At 47.6% G+C, this 22536-nt stretch overlaps 2 protein-coding genes across 6 annotated transcripts in view; one reads left to right on the forward strand and one right to left on the reverse strand.

Annotated features, from left to right (window-relative positions):
* SZT2 (SZT2 subunit of KICSTOR complex) overlaps positions 1 to 5953 on the reverse strand; it is a 187260-nt gene extending 181307 nt beyond the window's left edge. For 3 of the 5 annotated variants that reach the window (XM_088447302.1, XM_088447305.1, XM_088447304.1), the window contains exon 1: positions 5836 to 5952. In XM_088447302.1, the coding sequence (XP_088303428.1) occupies positions 5836 to 5859 (24 nt within the window). In that variant the 5' untranslated portion in view covers positions 5860 to 5952. Of the gene's footprint in view, positions 1 to 5835 lie in introns of all 5 variants that reach the window. The other 2 variants (XM_088447303.1, XM_088447301.1) reach the window with 1 other exon arrangement.
* Positions 5954 to 5956: 3 nt separating this feature from the next.
* MED8 (mediator complex subunit 8) lies at positions 5957 to 21586 on the forward strand. Its single transcript, XM_088447308.1, has 7 exons — positions 5957 to 6066; positions 17329 to 17447; positions 19883 to 20027; positions 20111 to 20251; positions 20339 to 20420; positions 20720 to 20965; positions 21048 to 21586. The coding sequence occupies exons 1-7, from the start codon at positions 6061 to 6063 to the stop codon at positions 21110 to 21112; spliced, it is 804 nt and encodes a 267-aa protein (XP_088303434.1). The 5' UTR covers positions 5957 to 6060; the 3' UTR covers positions 21113 to 21586.
* Positions 21587 to 22536: the final 950 nt, after the last annotated feature.

A 22536-nucleotide genomic window follows, 5' to 3' on the forward strand; every position in this document is an offset into this window, starting at 1 on the left:
GTAGGCGGGGGGTGGTTTCCAAAACAGAGGCATTCCTTTACGAACGCCTACTGTTTTGTGGGCGGCCGCACTGACATCATAAGTGATGTCAGTGGGGAGCTTCCTGTTCCATCAGAGCAGAAAGCTCCCTGGGGCTTTCGAGTGCCCAGACCCAACTTTAGGGTCTGGTCGTAAGCCCCGATGGTAGCGATAATGATCACCATCGCGACCATCAACCTGGTCGGTCATTAAGCTGTGGGTGGTAACCCACAGCTTAACGATCGACAAGGAGGCGGCCGCCCTGATTCAGTGCGACCGCTTGCAACGACTGCCTCTGAATGAGGTCCATAGTACCACAAATACAATTGTGCCCAATGGTATTTAGTGATCTCACTTGGGGGCTCATTTAGATATGAATGGTATTTGCAAGCGTAAAACGAGCCCCCGTGCAGGGGAGTACTCATGTAGCACTCTTGTGTATTATATATCTCAATAGCACCTATCGGCTCTTCTCCATGTCACTGTTCTCTTATCAAACTCCCTTCTCTGCAGATTTCCTGGGCCTTCCCCTCCAATATGCTTCTCTGTTCCAATCTGTAATCATTATCCTCCTCCTTCACAGCTCTTCCCCTAACACCCTTCTGATTTCCAACTCGCGTCTTAATAGCACCCCCTCTCTCTGGCTCAAGGCCTGTCTTCCAGTTCCCCATACACAGTTCTCACGCTGCCCAGGCATGACTTTCACCACACAAGTGTTGCGGGTTCAGCTGTATTCAACAGTGGCTCCAGGCAGCAAGAACTGCTGGGAGCTGTAGTTAATTTCAACTCCCGCCAGCAAAGGTTCTAGTGCAGGGGCTGCATCTAAGTTCCAGCAACAGACCGGATTCAATTGCCTAGTGGGCCCTTCAGTGATCCCAAACCGACCTCTTGCCTCTTACCACCCACCTAAAGCAATCCAGCACCCCACCCCATTGAGTGATACCGCTTACATTGACACGGCCTGTGAAGCCTCACCCCCCAACCCTCCGATTGGCCTGTTGCCTGGCCCGTATTAAAGCAGACACGACCATTGGATGGATGATACCATCAATGGTTCGCAGCCAATGGTTTCATACTACCGATGTCGACTACCAATGGTACCATCATTGGATGACCTACCGATGGCCATCCCTAGGGATGGTTGATGGTTCAATGCCATCGATGGCACAGAGGCAGCAATTTGGTTTTCTGGCGAAGGAGGCAGAGAGCTCAGCCTCACCCCCTTCTCTGATTGGCATGTTGCTTGGCCCTTCCCCCAATCACAATCTTCACTGATTGGCCTACCGCTCTTAGTAAGGATGCAAAGCACCAATGGCACAATCGATGGTTACCTCCTTCGATGTACATGCCTAATTCTGACGCATTCAGCCAATCAGGAACAGCCACTAATCATATCAGTTAACATTTTGCACCAAAACTTGAGCAGGTGACCTGCCTCGAAACAAGTACATATGCATCTTTATGTGGTCAGCGTTGGATGCCCACAATATCGCAATGGCACTTACATGCCCCTGCCCAACTCCCCTTCCATCCAACTAGGTGCAAGGGTTCGTAAGTGCAAAGTGCACCACATTCGGCATAGGCAGGTATCCGTAAGAGTTTTCGTTCGCATGTGCTGTTGAAATAAATGCAATTTGCTGGGAGAAAAAATAATTTAAAAAAAAAGCGCAAATGCGTTTCCATCCAATCCTACATGAGCCACTTGTCTGATGGTAAACAAACCACAAGTTACAATCTAAAGCACAGCTTCATCTAACAAACCACAATATGGGCCATCCCACAGGTTGTCAGGCATTATAAAATATGGGAGACTTACAGGATCATAATTGCCTGAATGGTACAAGGCACAGCAGGCACAGACCACAGACTTTTACCTGCCAGCCACAGCTCTATTTCATTTTTGTACAATGTTTGCCAGTAACACTGTGCTAATGTAGAAGTCAAAATATACAATTTAAATGATACCATCTCCATTAAGAGAATGGACATTGAACGAAATACAGTAAATACCTATTCCACGCCGTCAATTTAGGATTTAAACCAGGGGTGGGGAACCTTATTTCTGCCGAGGGCCATTTTGATAGATAGATAGATAGATAGATAGATAGATAGATATAACATTATTCGTGAGCCTGGTGAGCCTGGTGCAGGCCACACCCCCTCCGTGACACATCACAAGGGGGTGGGGCAACAACCACCGGTGAGGATGCTCTGGGGAGCTGTTAGGGCAGCAGTGTGACCGAAGGATGGCCCAGGCGGCACTGCTGCATAGATTCTGGCTACAGGGTGCATTCTAGGCACCCTGCTAGCTAGATGAGGCTAGCAGCAAAAAGCTCAGAGCAAATGATTCCGTGGGCCTTATACGGCCCCCGGGCCTGAGGTTCCACATCCCTGATTTAAACCATCATGACTGCTGAAATGTGGGGTACTTTACCGGGGCAGGCGTGGGAAATCACCCCCCCTCCCCCCCCACTGGGCACAGCTTAAAACAGATACCGCAGGTAAATGTGGAGAAGAGAACTTCAGTCAACCAATCAGACTTCACACCATGGTACGGAAACCAACTGAATTGCTATGTCCCCCTCCACAGCCTGAACACTGCAGCTGCCTCTGATGGCTACAGGAGAGACTTTAGTTCTCCTTTCAAATTGTAATGTAGCTCTAGGTTGAGGAAAGGCAATGACATGACAAGAGTTACTTTTTTTTTTAAATCAAAAGCAAGTTAATTACACAAATAATTATTTGATGTTTACAGACACTGATGTGATTTTACACAGTGATGACAGGTCAGCTTTAATAAATACACCCATTCTATACTTATAGGGTCTCAATGAAGACATACTGTACATCCGTAGCGGTTACTGTGGAATATGTTGTAGAGTAATTTATTTATAGTACTATTATGGTGCATGAGTATAGGACATGTTATGATTTATGTAAGTGAGAGGCACCATCTTTAGGTTGCAAGAGTACAAAAAGAGGTTTGTCACTGAAATAGAGCTATGTACTGTATAAAGAGTGGGATATGTGTGTTTATAAAGTAGGGTGTTACTGTTGATGAGTAGATAAGAGTGGGTGTCAAACAACTGGCGGTGTACATAAGGAGGGACAGTTTATGGGCGTGTTTATGGGGTGGGCATCTCTGATGTATGTAGGTATGCAGGGGGGGGGACTATTTGAGGGAGGGGGGTATTTCTGTGGTGGGAGTCTGAATAGAGGGCAGATGGGGTATAAGGTCCGTGGCTATATGGGGGTAGTTCTATGGGGCATTGTCTCTGTGGTGGGTTTGTGGACAGGGGATGTCGCTGCAGTGCGAGTCTGAATGGAAGGAGGGGATCATTAAGATTGTGACTGGACGGGGGGGGGAGGGGGAGTCTGTGGTGGGTAGTAGTATGGTGGTCTCTCTATGGGCAGTTATCTCTGATGGGTTTGTGGACACGGGGGTGCCGCTGAGGTGGGTTTGTGGACAGAGGGTGCTGCTGTGGTGGGTTTGTGGACAGAGGGCCTGATTCAGCTTTGGGAATAGAGTGAGAAGTAGCACTTAACTGTGTACTAGGACAAACCATATTGCAATGCAAGGGGTGCATAAACATTTTTAATTGTAGTGTAAATAATGGCTGCTTTTGTATGTAGCCCGCAAATACTGCACAGCTTTATTATTGCTCTATAATTTAGATGTCAGTTCAGACCCCTCCCTCCCAAATCTAAATCTCTCTGCACATTTTAAATTTGCCCCAGATGTAGTGCAGCATGGTTTCACCAAGATGATCAGTTAATTCTCACTCTATTCGCAAAGCTGAATGAAGCCCAGAGGGTGCCTCTGTGGTAGGTTTGTGGGCAGAGGGTGCCACTGTGGTGGGTTTGGGGAAAGTGGGGTGTCTGTGGTGGGTTTGCGGACAGGGGGGGGGGGGTATCTGTGGTGGGTTTGCGGACAGGGGGGGGGGGGGGTGTCTGTGGTGGGTTTGCGGACAGGGGGGGGGTGTCTGTGGTGGGTTTGCGGACAGGGGGGGGGGTGTCTGTGGGGGGTTTGCGGACAGGGGGGGGTGTCTGTGGGGGGTTTGCGGACAGGGGGGGTGTCTGTGGGGGGTTTGCGGACAGGGGGGGTGTCTGTGGGGGGTTTGCGGACAGGGGGGGGTGTCTGTGGTGGGTTTGCGGACAGGGGGGGGGTGTCTGTGGTGGGTTTGCGGACAGGGGGGGGGGTGTCTGTGGTGGGTTTGCGGACAGGGGGGGGGGTGTCTGTGGTGGGTTTGCGGACAGGGGGGGGGGTGTCTGTGGTGGGTTTGCGGACAGGGGGGGGGTGTCTGTGGTGGGTTTGCGGACAGGGGGGGGGTGTCTGTGGTGGGTTTGCGGACAGGGGGGGGGTGTCTGTGGTGGGTTTGCGGACAGGGGGGGGGTGTCTGTGGTGGGTTTGCGGACAGGGGGGGGGTGTCTGTGGTGGGTTTGCGGACAGGGGGGGGGGGTGTCTGTGGTGGATTTGCGGACAGGGGGGGGGGGGTGTCTGTGTGGATTTGCGGACAGGGGGGGGGGTGTCTGTGGTGGATTTGCGGACAGGGGGGGGTGTCTGTGGTGGGTTTGCGGACAGGGGGGGGGGTGTCTGTGGTGGGTTTGCGGACAGGGGGGGGGGTGTCTGTGGTGGGTTTGCGGACAGGGGGGGGGTGTCTGTGGTGGGTTTGCGGACAGGGGGGGGGTGTCTGTGGTGGGTTTGCGGACAGGGGGGGGGTGTCTGTGGTGGGTTTGCGGACAGGGGGGTGTCTGTGGTGGGTTTGCGGAAGGGGGGGTGTCTGTGGGGGGTTTGCGGACGGGGGGGTGTCTGTGGGGGGGTTTGCGGACGGGGGGGTGTCTGTGGGGGGTTTGCGGACGGGGGGGGTGTCTTTGGGGGGTTTGCGGACGGGGGGGTGTCTGTGGGGGGTTTGCGGACAGGGGGGGGTGTGTCTGTGGAGGGTTTGCGGACAGGGGGGGGTGTGTCTGTGGAGGGTTTGCGGACAGGGGGGCGTGTCTGTGGGGGGTGTCTGTGGTGGGTTTGCGGACAGGGGGGATGTGTGGGGGGGGATTTACAGACAGGGGGGGGTGCCTGTGGTGGGTTTGCGGAAAGGGGGGTGTCTGTGGTGGGTTTGCGGACAGGGGGGATGTCTGAGGTGGGTGTCTGTGGTGGGTTTGCGGACAGGGGGGATGTGTGGGGGGGGGTTTACAGACAGGGGAGGTGCCTGTGGTGGGTTTGCGGAAAGGGGGGGTGTCTGTGGTTGGTTTGCGGACAGGAGGTGTCTGTGGTGGGTTTGCGGACAGGGGGGATGTCTGAGGTGGGTTTGCAGACAGTGGGGGTGTCTGTGGTGGGCTTGCGGACAGGGGGGGGTGTCTGTGGTGGGCTTGCGGACAGGGGGGGGGTGTCTGTGGTGGGCTTGCGGACAGGGGGGGTGTCTGTGGTGGGCTTGCGGACAGGGGGGGGTGTCTGTGGTGGGCTTGCGGACAGGGGGGGGTGTCTGTGGTGGGCTTGCGGACAGGGGGGGGTGTCTGTGGTGGGCTTGCGGACAGGGGGGGGGTGTCTGTGGTGGGCTTGCGGACAGGGGGGGGTGTCTGTGGTCAGTTTGAGGTTAGGAGTGTCTGTGAGGTGGGATTGTAGATGGTGGCATATCTGTGGTGGGATTGTAGATAGGGGGGGTCTCTGAAGTGGAACTGTGGATAGCGGGGTGAGTAGTGGGTTTGTTGATAGGGTGTGTCTATATGGTGGGTGTCATTGTGGTGGGCGGGTGTATGGAGGGGTCTGTGCAGTGTGGGGGTGACTGGAGGGTGTAAGTGCGGGTGTAGGGGTGTCGGGGGTACCTCCGTGTCTGCTTTCTCCGCCATGTCCCCAGGACTCCCCCCACCCCCCTTCCTTTATCTCCGGTCTGGGGGGGGGGCTGCTTTTCCTTACGAACACTAACTAGTCCCTCCCCCTCAACCCGGAAATTATCCTTGTAACCCGGACATATTTGTGCGTGCACCGGAAGTGCTCCGTCTCCATGGTCACAAGGCGGCGGTAGTGGAGGAGTTGGGATCGGCGCAGTGATGCAGGTCTGCTGGTCATTCATTATACGTTGTTCTGTGCGTTATATCAGCCCGATATATCCTGATATTATCTTATCATATCACTGTAACTATCATCAGTCCTATACATTATACTGTATATACAGTGCCCTTCTATATAATATACCGTGTTCTGTATAATCAGTCCTATACATTATACTGTATATACAGTGCCCTTCTGTGTTGTATACTGTGTCCTGTATCATCAGTCCTATACATTATACTGTATATACAGGGCCCTTCTGTGTCATATACCGTGTCCTGTATCATCAGTCCTATACATTATACTGTATATACAGGGCCCTTCTGTGTCATATACATTATACTGTATATACAGGGCCCTTCTGTGTCATATACCGTGTCCTGTATCATCAGTCCTATACATTATACTGTATATACAGGGCCCTTCTGTGTCATATACATTATACTGTATATACAGGGCCCTTCTGTGTCATATACCATGTCCTGTATCTGCAGTCCTATACATTATACTGTATATACAGGGCCCTTCTGTGTCATATACATTATACTGTATACACAGTGCCCTTCTGTGTCATACCGTGCCCTGTATCATCACTCCTATACATTATACTGTATACACAGTGCCCTTCTGTGTCATATACATTATACTGTATATACAGGGCCCTTCTGTGTCATATACCATGTCCTGTATCTGCAGTCCTATACATTATACTGTATATACAGGGCCCTTCTGTGTCATATACATTATACTGTATACACAGTGCCCTTCTGTGTCATACCGTGCCCTGTATCATCACTCCTATACATTATACTGTATACACAGTGCCCTTCTGTGTCATACCGTGCCCTGTATCATCACTCCTATACATTATACTGTATACACAGTGCCCTTCTGTGTCATATACATTATACTGTATACACAGTGCCCTTCTGTGTCATATACATTATACTGTATACACAGTGCCCTTCTGTGTCATATACATTATACTGTATACACAGTGCCCTTCTGTGTCATATACCGTGTCCTGTATCATCAGTCCTATACATTATACTGTATATACAGGGCCATTCTGTGTCATATACATTATACTGTATACACAGTGCCCTTCTGTGTCATATACATTATACTGTATATACAGGGCCCTTCTGTGTCGTATACCGTGTCCTGTATCATCAGTCCTATACATTATACTGTATACACAGGGCCCTTCTGTGTCGTATACCGTGTCCTGTATCATCAGTCCTGTACATTATACTGTATATACAGAGCCCTTCTGTGTCGTATACCGTGTCCTGTATCATCAGTCCTGTACATTATACTGTATATACAGTGCCCTTCTATATAATATACCGTGTCCTGTATCATTAGTCCTATACATTATACTGTATATACAGTGCCCTTCTATATAATATACCGTGTTCTGTATAATCAGTCCTATACATTATACTGTATATACAGTGCCCTTCTGTGTTGTATACTGTGTCCTGTATCATCAGTCCTATACATTATACTGTATATACAGTGCCCTTCTGTGTCATATACCGTGTTCTGTATCATCAGTCCTATACATTATACTGTATACACAGTGCCCTTCTGTGTAATATACCGTGTCCTGTATCATCAGCCCTTTACATTATACTGTATATACAGGGCCCTTCTATATAATCCGTGTCCTGTATCATCAGTCCTATACATTATACTGTATATACAGTGCCCTTCTATATAATATACAGTGTCCTGTATCATCAGTCCTATACATTATACTGTATACACAGTGCCCTTTTGTGTCGTATACTGTGACCTGTATCATCAGTCCTATACATTATACTGTATATACAGGGCCTTTATGTGTCATATACTGTATATACAGGGCCCTTCTGTGTCATATACCGTGTCCTGTATCATCAGTCCTATACATTATACTGTATATACAGGGCCCTTCTGGGTCATATACCGTGTCCTGTATCATCAGTCCTTTACATTGTACTGTATACACAGTGCCCTTCTGTGTCATATACCGTGTCCTGTATCATCAGTCCTTTACATTGTACTGTATACACAGTGCCCTTCTGTGTCATATACCGTGTCCTGTATCATCAGTCCTATACATTATACTGTATATACAGAGCCCTTCTGTGTCATATACCGTGTCCTGTATCATCAGTCCTATACATTATACTGTATATACAGGGCCCTTCTGTATAATATACTGTGTCCTGTAACATTAGTCCTATACATTATACTGTATATACAGTGCCCTTCTATATAATATACCGTGTTCTGTATAATCAGTCCTATACATTATACTGTATATACAGTGCCCTTCTATATAATATACTGTGTCCTGTATCATCAGTCCTATACATTATACTGTATATACAGTGCCCTTCTGTGTCATATACCGTGTTCTGTATCATCACTCCTATACATTATACTGTATATACAGGGCCCTTCTATATAATCCGTGTCCTGTATCTTCAGTCCTATACATTATACTGTATATACAGTGCCCTTCTATATAATATACAGTGTCCTGTATCATCAGTCCTATACATTATACTGTATACACAGTGCCCTTTTGTGTCGTATACTGTGACCTGTATCATCAGTCCTATACATTATACTGTATATACAGGGCCTTTATGTGTCATATACTGTATATACAGGGCCCTTCTGTGTCATATACCGTGTCCTGTATCATCAGTCCTATACATTGGACTGTATGATGTGCCCTCCTGTGTAATATAATGTGCCCTGTATCATCAGTCCTATAAATTATACTGTATACAGTATCCTTCTGTGTAAATATGTTTTCTGCATAGCTGAGCAGCGGTGAAGGCGCGCGTCATCAATATACACTTTGCCGGATCTGGACGAGGCTTGGGAGCTGTCCACCTTCCCGGAGCGCTGGGCAGGCCCCCAGCATGACAAAAACGGGGCGTGGCTCGCAAGCATGGCATTACCTGGAAGACCACTCCCACTTGTTGCTAGACCACTCCCCCTATTTTGGGCCCTCTCCTGCAGCAAGCGCATATGTGCCTCTTCCTCTTATTGAAATGTTGGGAGGTAGTCTAGTATATGTACTGTTGGTCCAACAATAAAGACCTACAGTGGTGCTGAACCCTTCAGAATTTTCTATATTTCTGCTGAAATTTTGCCTCAAACTTCCTCAGATTTTCACACAAGTCCTAAAAGTAGATAGAGAACCAAATGAGACAAAAGAAATTAGATATTTTCTTTTTTTATTTTTTTGAGGAAAATTATATAACATCACATATCTGTGAGTTTCAAAAGTATGTAAACCTTTAGGCTTAGCAGATATTTTGAAGGTGAAATTAGATTTAGGTATTTTCAGTCTATGGCAGGGATGGGGAACCTCCAGCCCGGGGGCCGTATAAGGCCCCCGGAATCAGTTGGTCTGGCCCTCTGAGCTTTTTTTCTGCTAGCCTCATCTGGCTAGCAGGGTGCCTAGAATGGCACCCTGCAGCCAGAATCTATGCAGCAGTGCCACCTGGAGTGTCCTTAGGGCGCTTCAGATGGTCACACTGCTGCCCTTACAGTTCCCTGGATCATCCTGCGGTTGCTCTGGGCATTGCTGTAATCACTGGTGAGTGTGGCCCCACCCCAATGTGACATTATATGAAGGGGGCGTGGTCTGCATTGGGCCCGCAAATAATGTTAAATATATCAAAATGGCCCTATGTGATGACAATCAGGTGTGATTGGACAACCTGTCTTTTTAAAAGAACAGGGATCTATCAAAGTCTGATGTTCACAACACCTATTTGTGGAAGTGTATCATGCCACGACCAAAGGAGATTTCTGAGTACCCCAGAAGAAGAGTTGTTGATGCTCAATTAGGCGGGACAAGGTTACAAAACCATCTCTGGACTCCACCAATCACCAGTCAGACAGATTGTGTACAAATGGAGGAAATTCCAGACCATTATTAACCCTCCTCAGGAGTGGTTGACCCAACAAAGATCATGCCAAGGCAAAGGCGTGATCATTGCTCTTGTTGCACTTTTGGAGTTTGCTAAAGATCACCTGACAAGCCAGAAGATTATTGGAACAATGTTTTGTGGACAGATGAGTCCAAAATAGAGATGTTTGGTTTAAATGAGAAGCATTCTGTTTAGAGAAAGGAGAACACTGCATTTCAGCATTAAAACCCTATACCATCTGTGAGACACGGTGGTGGTGTCATGGTTTGGGCTGTTTAGCTGCATCACGCCTTGCCATCATTGATGGGACAATGAATTCTGAATTATACCAGAAAATTCTAAAGGAAAATGTCAGGACACCTGCGCTACACAGCACAAACACAACGGAGCCGGCAGCTGCGTGTTTGGTGTAATCAGCAGTCGCTGAGAGTCTGTCAGACTCTCAGCGGCTGCTGCTGCTCCCACTGCGGGAGCCATCTTCCGGCTCCCGCAGTGGGTAATGGGAGACACGTCGTCATGACGACGTCTCTCCCATGCAAAGCGGCCGGAGGAGCGGATAGCGGCGGGACAAGGAGCGGGAGTTACAGGTAAGTGATTTTTTTTTTAAATTATTCTTATCACATCTCTCTCTACTGGGGGGGGGGACTACAGGGGGCGATTACTACAGGGGGCCATTACTACAGGGGGTGATTACTACAGGGGGCACTAAAAGGGGGGATTACCACTGGGGGAACTACCAGGGGGGGGATTACTACAGGGGGCACTAAAAGGGGGGATTACCACTGGGGGTACTACCAGGGGGGGATTACTACAGGGGACACTGAAAGGGGGGATTACCACTGGAGGCACTGAAAGGGGGGATTACCACTGGGTGCACTACCAGGAGGGATTACTACTGGGGGCACAACCAGGGGGAATTACTACTGGGGGCACTACCAGCTGCTGCCATTTCCCACACTTTTACCAGTTTTTTGGGGGTAAAAGTAGGTACCTCGTCTTATATTCGGGTCGGCTTATACTCGAGTATATACGGTAAGTGTACATGTTGGTAACGCCATGTTGCACTGCAGATTGACTAGTTTTAAAATGTACAGATTTGGAAGGGTGTGTCCTAACTGAGAGCATTTGTGGGCTACATGCAAAAGCTGCCAGTATTTACCCCAAATGAAAAAAAAAATGTATTTGCAGCTCTTGCTTTGGAACATGGTTTAAACAGGTACACAGTTACTTACTCTATCTTAATCTGGGCACACACTAGGACGACTATACCAATCGTCTGCCTGATGCGTGGGCCTCACGTTACAATTGGGCGGGCAATCGGCAGGTCGCCCGTACACTTCAGCTGATGCACTGGTATATAGGAATTCTGCTGTGCTGCACAGCTGATGCGATATGTCTGTATAGCAGGACTCGACAAAACCCGGGGGTCAGGTCGCCATGGCGACCAGATTTGGCTGCCTGGCGACCAAATTTTCAGCAACCCCCGGACCCTGTAGTGCAGACCGTGAGCCTGCTCCACACTACAGAATAACAAACACACAGCTGCCAGCGGCAGCTGTATGTTTGTTATAGCAGCCGATGAGAGTCAGACAGACTCTCATTGGCTGCTGCGTAGTTCACAGAGTGATCCGGCTGGAGCTCACTCATGAGCTCCACCTTCCAGCTCACCCCGCAGCAGGTGATGGGAGAGACGTCATGACGTCTCTCCCATAGTGCAGAGCGGGCCTGGAGGAGCGGACAGCGGCGGTCGTCGACAGGAGCATGGATCAGGTAAGTTGTGTTTTTTTTAAGGGGCACTGCATAGGGGGGGATGGCCATTACTAGGGACACTGTGGGGGCACTGCATAGTTTGGGTTGCCGCTACTGTGGGGACACTGCATAGGTGGGGGTGGCCGCTACTGTGGGGGCACTGCATAGGTGGGGGTGGCCGCTACTGGGGACACTGTATGGGGGGGCCACTACTGGGGCACTGTACAGGGTGGGGCCGCTACTAGGGGAAATGCATAGTGGGGTCTATTACTGGGGTCACTGAATAGGGGGGACTACTACTGGGGGCACTGTATAGGGGGTGACTACTACTGTGGGGACTGTTACTGAGGGCAATGCATAGGGGGGCCACTTCTGGGGGCACTGATTAAAGGGGCACTACATAGGGGGACCACTACTGGGGGCACTGCATAGGGGGGGTGACCACTACTGGGGGCACTGTATAATGGGGGTGTTACTAGGGCACTGTATAGGGGGGTGCTACTAATGGCAATGCATAGTGGGGACTACTACTGGGGGCACTGCATAGGGGGGACTACTACTGGGGGCACTGCAGAGGGGGGATTACTACTGGGGGCACTGCAGAGGGGGGATTACTACTGGGGCACAGTATAGGGGGGACTGCTACTGGGGGCAATGCATAGGGGGGCCACTTCTGGGGGCACTGATTAAAGGGGCACTACATAGGGGGACCACTACTGGGGGCATTGCATAGGGGGGGTGACCGCTACTGGGGGCACTGTATAATGGGGGTGTTACTAGGGCACTGTATAGGGGGGTGTTACTAAGGGCAATGCATAGGGGGGACTACTACTGGGGGCACTGCAGACGGGGGATTACTAGAGGGGGGACTACTACTGGGGGCACTGCAGAGGGGGGATTACTACTGGGGGCACTGCAGAGGGGGGATTACTACTGGGGGCACTGCATAGGGGGACCACTACTGGGGGCACTGCAGAGGGGTGCCCAAAGCATATTCTTGCATCTGGGCCCACCACTCTCTGGTTCGACCACTGCCGGCGGTGGCTTTGCTTGCCCAGGTTTTTTGGCTGCGGAGGGGTGGTCTTTCTGGGGGTTGGTTGCCTGGAGAAGGGGGTTAGCTGCTCCGTAATGTGGCTGTGGGAGGGTGCTTTACCTGGGGTACCCCGTTAGTGGTGTGGCCATGGGGGTTGGTTGTCAGGGGCGTAGGTGCTCAGTAATGCTGCCCTGGGGGAAGGTGGGGTCTGGCTCCTACACTTTCATCCTGGCTCCTAGGTTTTAGAAAAATTTGTCAAGCCCTGGTTTATAGACATATCAGGCTAACACACCCGCCAATGCGCTCACTGATCTGTGTAAGTGTGGCCGGCATGAGGCTGCATAGGAGGACATTTTATGCCTTCTGGAAGGGGCTGGGGGATCCAGCAGCCCACTGAGGACTCTGGATCCCCTGGCCGTCCAGAGAATCACAGGTAAGTGTACTTTGCTTAGAAATTATACACTTAAAACACATGACATTTTAAACACATTCACCTTGTGTGCCTGTGCACAGCATCAGGCTTTTAAATACTTGCAGCACTGCAGCCCAGGACCTGCTCTCCTGGCTCAGTGCTGCACATACATTTTAGATACATTTTATTTGAACCCATGTGTTGTTTTTTTTTTTTTATATATACTGCTCAGCGCTGGGCTTCTCTAACGGGCGTGATATGTATTACCGCTGGCCGCATGGGTGCCTAAACCTAACCCCCGTTCTCCGCAGCCTAAACCTAAAGTCCCCGGGGGGGGGGTGCCTAACTCTAACCTCCCGGGGGGGTGCCTAACCCTAAGTCCCCCCCAGGAACCGGCATCCACCCCTGTCCTCCGCTGCCTGGCCGCTGTAAGCAGCTGGCACTGAGGGACTAGCGGCAATCCTGTGGAGCTGGGGCAGCGTGGAGCCCTCCTGTCGCAAAGCCGCAGCTGCCGGTGATGAGTCGGGGCTGCGGTGCCAACATACAGCCCCCGGCCCCGGCCCGCTGGGGGTTAACAGCCATCGCCGCTCCTCCGGAGCTCACCTTCGGCAGCATGTGGCGCTTCATACAGTCCCCCAGTGCGACGCACCGGGGTTAAATCACAGCGCTGGCTTGGCCACAGAGCGAGTCCGACCATGGCAGCATCAAACCTAGCGCCGGTAACACAATTAGAGCATGGTGCCTAGCGCCCATTGTTCATTTTAAAAATGGCGCTGCAGCACGGGGGTTAACCCCTTCAGTGCCACGGCAGCCATTACTCACGTGTGGCCGGCCTCCGCGGCCACAGTAGGTTTCTGCCAAACACGCAGCTCAGGAGGGGGTCTGTTTAAAACTTCTATTTAGGACAGAGGGCCTGATTCAGAGCCGCTCGTAAGCTCCCAGCGATGTTCGCACATCTGTGCATGCGTATGGGTCGTAATGCGCATGCGCCAACCAGTCATTGCGGTCGGAAATCGTGCGCTCGCAAAATAGCAATAATTTGAGTGACGGGATGAGGCGTTTGTGGGTGGTAACAGGGGAAGGTGCTTGAAAACGGGGAGTGGAGATCCGAACGCAGGCGTGCCAAACGGTCAAAACGGGCGTTTTAAGGGTGTGCATAATTAACAAAGCAGCGTCATCGGCCACGTCACTTGGTTGTCTCTTAGCCTGAACTGTTCGCATGATTGCAGTAGGAAAATCCAACCACAAGCACTGCGAGCAGTTCAGATGCCTTTCGATGTACTCGATTAATCTAATAAATAGCGGAGATGATGTATGATGCGAACGGCCAGGGGGCGTCTTTACAAAATAGCTAGCGCATGTTTCGTTCGCTCGCTCAGACATAGAGGTGTCAACAGACCGCAAAGAGCGAGCGCTCAATTTAAATAGCCGGTCCCTTTTTATGAGCGAGCGCAAATAGCGTCCGGCTCTGAATCAGGCCCAGAGTTGTTGTATTCCTGTCTATGGAAAATACCTGCAAGTTTGGCCGATGGTGTCTTTTTTTCCTATTTTGTGTTCTCACCTGAGTTTTGCAGAGCGTTCCATGATTTCTCACCGGAGTTTGCCATTAGTGAATTTGCAAGTGGTAAAAAATGGCCAAACACACCCGTGATTCACATCTCGCCCCAAACTCAAATCTTACCCTTAAATGTGTATGCAGTGACTAATACATGACTTATAAAGGTTGTTATGATATAGAATGGAGCACTATATATAGAATAATATGTAGGAGGGAGTGATGCTGGAAGATGTTAGTGTGTGTGTGTGTGTGTGTGCGCGCGCGCGCGCACACACACACACACACACACACACACACGTCCATAAATATTGGGACATTGACAAAATTTTCATATTTTGGCCTCTATTCACCACCACAATGGCTTTGAAATGAAACAAACAAGATGTGATTTAACTGCAGACTTTCAGATTTAATTTGAGGGTAATTTCATCCAAATCAGGTGAACGGTGTAGGAATGACAACGGTTTCTATATATGCCTCCCACTTTTTAAGGGGCCAAAAGTAATGGGACAAACTAAACAATCCTAAATCTAACTTTCACTTTTTACTACTTTGTTGCAAATCCTTTGCAGGCAATTACAGCCTGAAGTCTGGAACGCATAGACATCACCAGACGCTGGGTTTCATCCCTGGTGATGCTCTGCCAGGCCTGTACTGCAAATGTCTTCAGTTCCTGCTTGTTCTTGGGGCATTTTCCCTTCAGTTTTGTCTTCATCAAGTGAAATGCATGCTCAATCGGATTCAGGTCAGGGGATTGACTTGGCCATTGCATAACATTCCACTTTTTAGCCTTACAAAACTCTTTGGTTGCTTTTGCAGTATGCTTCAGGTCATTGTCCTTCTGCACCGTGAAGCGCTGTCCAAGGAGTTCTGAAGCATTTGACTGAATATGAGCATATAATATTGCCCGAAACACTTCAGAATTAATTCTGCTGCTTTTGTCAGCAGTCACATCATCAATAAATACAAGGGAACCAGTTCCATTGGCAGCCATACATGCCCACGCCGTAACACTACCACCACCATGCTTCACTGATGAGGTGGTATGTTTTGGATCATGAGCAGTTCCTTTCCTTCTCTTCTCTTCCCATCATTCTGGTACAAGTTGATCTTTGTCTCATCTGTCAACAGGATGTTGTTCCAGAACTGTAATGGCTTTTTTAGATGTTGTTTGGCAAACTCTAATCTGGTCTTCCTGTTTTTGTGGCTCACCAATGGTTTGCATCTTGTGGTGAACCCTCTATATTCACTCTTGTGAAGTCTTCTCTTGATTGTTGACTTTGACACATATACATCTACCTCCTGGAGAGTGTTCTTGATTTGGCCAACTGTTGTGAAGGGGTTTTTCTTCATCAGGGAAATAATTATTTTGTCATCCACCACAGTTGTTTTCCGTGGTCTTCCGGGTCTTTTGGTGTTGCTGAGCTCTCCGGTGCATTCTTTCTTTTTAAGAATGTTCCAAACAGTTGATTTGGCCACACCTAATGTTTTTGCTATCTCTCTGATGGGTTTGTTTTGATTTTTCAGCCTAATGATGGCTTGCTTCACTGATAGTGACAGCTCTTTGGATCTCATATTGAGAGTCGACAGCAACTGATTCCAAATGCAAATGTCACACCTAGAATCAACTCCAGAACTTTTACATGCTTATTTGATAATGAAATAATGAGGGAATAGCCCACACCTGTCCATGAAATAGCTTTAGAGTTGATAGCCCCATTACTTTTGGTCCCTTAAAAAGTGGGAGGCAAATATTGAAACTTTTATAATTCCTACACCGTTCACCCGATTTGGATGTAAATACCCTCAAATTAAATCTGAAAGTCTGCAGTTAAAGCACATCTTGTTTGTTTCATTTCAAAACCATTGTGGTGGTGAATAGAGACCGAAATCTGAAAATTCTGTCAATGTCCCAATATTTATGCCATCATTGCAATATAACATGTTTTATATAACGGCCGGATTCAGAGGTGAAGGCAATGCCCATCAGTGCTGTGCACGTATTGTGCACAGCAATGATGAGATTAATATGTAAATGTCGCAGCTGCCAGGATTTGCATTGAGATGCCCACTAGCAGCACCTCAAGTCCGCCAATTGCACACAGAGAAACAGCATCGGGCGACTTAGGAACCCGATGGTCGCTCAGAATGTCCATCACGGAGCCTTAACCACTGCGCACAAATTTGCAGTTGCTGGCTGGGACACGCCCCCGAAACAGTCGTAACATGCCCGAGTTTTAATCACCGCTCCCCCATTACCACCTTCAAAGGGTCACTGTCTGTCAATCACTCTGCGTCCCAGCCCACACTGTGACCGCCATCACCACATGCGCAGTGTGACTCTGACACACGCGCAGACTGAAACATCGCCCATTTGCGACCGAAAGTCGACACTGTATCCAACTCTGAATCAGACCCCAAAGTCATTACATACACCGTCATCCTTTCCTATATGATATTCTGTATATATAGAGAGCGCGAGAGAATAACTCCCTAATATAAATGTTTTGTATTTAAGGATTGATTATAGCTTTGGTTCCCATTCATAGCCCTCTGTCCTTTCCTCTGCAGCGAGAAGAGAAGCAGCTGGAAACCAGTCTGGAGACTCTTATTGTTCAAATATCCGACATAAAGAACTCGTTAGCTGGATTCATCTGTAAACTAGAAAATGAGTACGAGCGTCTGACCTGGTGAGCGAGAATTACAGGTTTCACGCAATGGCAGCCCTACCACCTACAGTAACCGCCTTCTGCAGATCTTTCTTACAAGGGGGAAAAGAGCTGTGTCTATACCGAAGGGTTTTCCTATAGTATCGATAAATGTCCAATAAGACCTCGGACAAACAGGCATGCAGATTAAGCATGCATCACACTTTCTTAGAGCCTATAAAGCTCTCTTTGATATGTAAGCAAATTCACCTGTGCACGCACACTTTCCAACAAGCATCTGCTTCACGTCAATTTCCTATTTGCCTGCAGTGTAAAATCTAATAATGCTCGTTATGTACATAGAATATACTAAAAGCGCTTCTGTCGTTATGTTACAGCGGGGACAATTACAAAGTTTTGTCTGCTTTTAAATCGATAATGTTGTTTAACACTAGTGTGTCTTAGCGGGATGGTGAGAGTCATTCCTGGAACCTTATTTCTTCTCCGTTTGCTAATTACGAACATGACTACGAGAACCCACCACTTGTGTGACAGATGTGAGCTAGAATATCAGCTACAGACCTGGGAACACAGGGCCTCTGGTGGCCATATTATCAGGGTAAAGGGCAGGAACGTGTGCTTCACACTACAAGAATGTAACTTGTACAAAACGCATCTCGCTCACAACAGTCTATTTTACTTCACAAGGAAAGATCTGTAAATTATTTCCAGGGGTTTTTTTTTTTTTTTAGACCCTTTATTAGACTTTTTTTTATTTTTTATATAAAATATAAATTACTGTAATGTCACTTTAAACTGCAATCTTCTCATACTGTGATAGTTTTCTAATGTATAGCGAGAAGGTATCTCGTGCAGAATTAGGACCATATTCAATTTGGAGCGCTGTCATCGGAGGTTCTGCCGTCGAAAACCTATTGTGCATATCCCCGTATTCAATTCCAAATTGGCGAAAACGGGACCCGGCAAAAAAGAAATCAGCAAAAAGTCCTGTTGTTTTTGGGGAGATTAGCCTGACACCCCCCTAAAGATGCTCTGACATGGGGGTTCACAATGGGTACCCCCGAATAGCCCTGCAAAAGGTATTTGGGGTCTTTGAATGGTCTCAATAGGAGCTATTTAGCGTGTTTGGGAGAGTGGTGAAGAATATCGTTTAGCAACTTTTTTTGGCCAAAATAAGTAGTCCCATCAAATTTGGGGTACATGAAAATGGGTGCAAGCATATGTAAAAATCGCTAAAGTGAAGCATTAAAAAGCGCCAAAAACGCACCTTCAGTAAGCACCTGCAATCGACAAAAAAAAAAACTCCTCCATACTTGCAGACCCCCCCCCCAAAGGCTATTTGGTTAGTTTTTGAAGTTGTACCCCTACTTAGAAATTTTTCACCCACTTTTTCAAAGTGCTTTTTTGGGTTAGCTTTGTTTTTGTTTTTTTAGAGTTTTTTGTCGCACTTAGCATCACGGGGGGTGTACAAAGGGTGCAGAGCGGTTTCCGTACCTCTGCACCCCAAATCTGCACTTTTTTCCGCTGGGTATTCATAGGCGAAACTTTATCGCCTATTACGTTGCATTGAGTTTTCGCACAGGCGAAAAGACACAAAAATTGAATACGGGAATAAGTGAAATCGGCAAAAATGACGTCATCGGCGAAAAAGTTTGCCCAAAATCAGCCTTTCGCTCCAAGTTGAATACAGGTCTAAGTCTCCATATTACTTGTATAACATTTGGCTGTATTTTTACTGCATGAAAGCTGCCTTGCTTTAAGCACTACATTTCAAATCTATTAGTGATTATTCCAAGTCATATCTTCACGTAATGGTAATGAATGTATCTTTCGAAACGATTTCCTGTGCTCCAATCAGCCTCACTAATGCATTCTCAGAAACCCTTTCTCGCGCCGTGTCCAGCTTTCCATTTGCTTCTTAAGTTCGCAATTAACCTTTTATCAATCATAAAACGATGTACAGGAGGCAAGTTGGAGGTTTAATCACATCTTCCATTGTGTCCGTCTTGCGGATGCCCCTTTTTAAAAAGCTCGTTTTATAGTTTTCAAAAATAGTTTCTTTTTATTTCTACCGTAATGATCAGTCACCTTGGCTCAGGGTGCACCTCGGATCTCTTTGTCTATCTCCCAGATATTTTTTTTTTTACTTTTCTCTCAGACTTTCCGTAATATTTTTCATAAATGTCTCTTCATGGACTTTACCTTGTTTCCATCTCTCGGACCACAAAATCTGATATCCGTGCCTCTATAGTGTCTATATTGCAGATCTCTTTATGGAGCTTGCATAATGTTCATTGCTCAGTTAGCTCTTCTCAGGCCTTAGATGTCCCTTTTCCGGGCATTCCATCATTTTCAGCATAGTGTCCAAGACCTGTCCAGGCTTTCATAACATTAATGTTCCAGATTCCTCCCGTTAGACCATTCATGATGTCCGTCTCACAGGTATCTCTTCCTAGGCCATCTGTGCTGGACAACTTTGCTCTGCTGTCTGGACAGTTGAACACTCTGAATAAAGTGCTAAAAAATGAGAAGACTCCACTATTGAAAAACCAGGTCATCATCCCCCTCCTCCTGACACCTGATCGAGATGAAGAGATAATGGTAAGGGTGGGAGACACTGTCCCTTCAAGGTGTTCCTGGAGCTTTCCAATAGCCTCAACTATCTTTACCTTCAATATGTGCAGCGCCTGACGGAGGGAAGGGTTCCCGTCTTCAGTCACGAAGTGGTGCCTGATCACTTGAGGACCAAACCAGACCCGGAAGTGGAAGAACAGGAAAAGCAGCTAAGTGCAGAGGCGGCTCGCATCACCCCTGAGGCTGCACAGGTATAGATAACGTTCTACAGTTCCTGCACTCCGTTAGTAGCTCCTCATTTCCCATTTTACGTTCTCAATGAATTTTCCCCTTTCTAGAAACAAGTGCAGAGTATGAATAAGATGTGCTCCAACCTGCTGGAGAAGCTCATCAAGGAGGACAGGGACTCTGATGTTGGAAGTGAGTGTCTTGGTGCTGATACTTTACTATAATGCTCTCATTGTATCCTGTGGGTTCAAATTCCCTCTTGGAATGGGAAAGTTAGAGCCAAGCTTGCTGTTTCTACTAAAATGGTGTTTTTGGTTATTTAAGATATAGATATAGAGATATACATATATGTGTCCAGCAACAGAGTGTTAAGTTTTACTATACAATAGCACCGTCCTAAATCCAGGTTGCACTGTAAATGGTGAGTGTAAGATTGGATATAGTATATGCCGAGTTGTTAATTTGGGGTCTGCTGTGTTTCCTTGCTGTAGATTTGCGACAGAACAAGCAGACCTATAACCCTGCAGACACAAACGCCCTCGTGGCTGCAGTAGCGTTTGGAAAAGGGCTCTCGAACCGTCGCCCTCCAGGAGCTGGTGGGCCCATGGGTCCAGGACAGACTGGAGCTGGAGGGATGTTACAGGGGGCCACCGGTATGCAGCAGGGGTCCATGTCCTTACCTTCCAACCAGCAGCAGCACATGCCCGGGGTACAGATGGCACAGGCTGGCCAGCAAGGTAACAATGCTGATTATTACCAACATCTAGTATATCTTGATTGTTTGGTCTGCTTAAACTAACATGTTCTATCTCCCCACAGGTAAAATGCCCAGCAGTATAAAGACTAACATTAAGTCCGCCTCCATGCACCCATATCAGCGATGAAGCCTCCTTCCAGAGCTAGGGAACTTGCACAAAAGCTTTCGGCCTATGTTGCCCCTTTGTGCGTTCACATGGCTACTCTGTGTAGGATAAGTGGCCGGTGACTTGGAGTATTTGTTGCCCGTCTACACTTCATTACGTCAGACTGTGCGAACGGCTCTTGTGATTTCCATTGGCATCAAATAACCCCCTGTTTAAAGTTCCGTTTTGAGCTGCATTCTGTTTTATTCAGTTGAGTGAAACGCTTTTCATGTGGAGGGGCAACCCAGACGGAATGCCAGGTGGGCACGTATATGAAAGCAACAGAGCAAGAAGAATAACCAGGATGATCACTGCCCACATCTGCCCGAGCGCCATGCATTGGGTGGGACAAGATTCAGGGTTTGTGCCCATTCTGCTCTGTGACGTACTTTCAAGCTTATAAATTGCTTATAAATTCAATGCAAATAAATTTGCTTTAAAACGTGAATTAGAAAACTTATTAGAATGTTGTATAATTATTATTTTTGAAAAGGAATACCCTAATATATCTGAGAATCCATTAGCAGCTCGGGATATTAATTATAAGTAACCTGTTGTAGTCCTGCAACCACACTCTTGTTATCCTTGTGCTTTAACATTACAATAGTCATATACATCTTTTTCTATAGCCCACGCCTCCATGCCAGTCTTATGTGATATATTGTATTGCATGTACGAGCCATATTAATCTCACACACTTTATTATTTTTATCTATATACATTGTAATGTTTTTCCCCCATGCTGGTCCGCTACTCCTTTATTTTACATACAGCGCAAAGCCACACTTCCATATGTCAGTCTAATATGTTCTAAAGGGTGTTATTGGCAGGGGTGTGTTATGAAATGTCGACATGGACATTAGGTCAATTAGCAATTTGGCGACATTCACAAATATTAAAATGTCGACACCAGCACGACGACATACCGTTTTTATTTTGCATATTTATGCCTAACCCTAAAAATAACACGCAAATTTACTGTTGACATTAAATGTGAATGTCAACAATTGTTCGTCGACCTTATGTCTATGGTGACACTCTGAACCTGTCGACAGTCTGACTGGATCCTGGAACACACAAAGTAAGGTTAAATTTGGAGTACAGGGATGACATCGGGGAGGAGACAGCTGTTCGTTATTTGCGTGCTTTGCTATATTTACTAAAGTGCTTAGTGTTAGAATTGAGATGTTGCCCATAGCAACCAATCCGATTCTAACGATTATCTTCTATAAGGTGCTAGATGCATGTTAAGTAGAATCTGATTGGTTGTTATGGGTAACATCTCCACTTCTAAAAATCCGCACCTTAGTAAATATACCCCTCAGAGAGGGAAGTGTGAAGTGTTAGATTATCAGTATAGATATGGTGCTGGAAACCAGAACTGCTTAAACTGGGTACACACTGAC

This window comes from Taudactylus pleione, unplaced genomic scaffold (assembly GCF_031769625.1).
Source record: "Taudactylus pleione unplaced genomic scaffold, aTauple2 ptg000428l, whole genome shotgun sequence".
Lineage (NCBI taxonomy): Eukaryota > Metazoa > Chordata > Amphibia > Anura > Myobatrachidae > Taudactylus > Taudactylus pleione.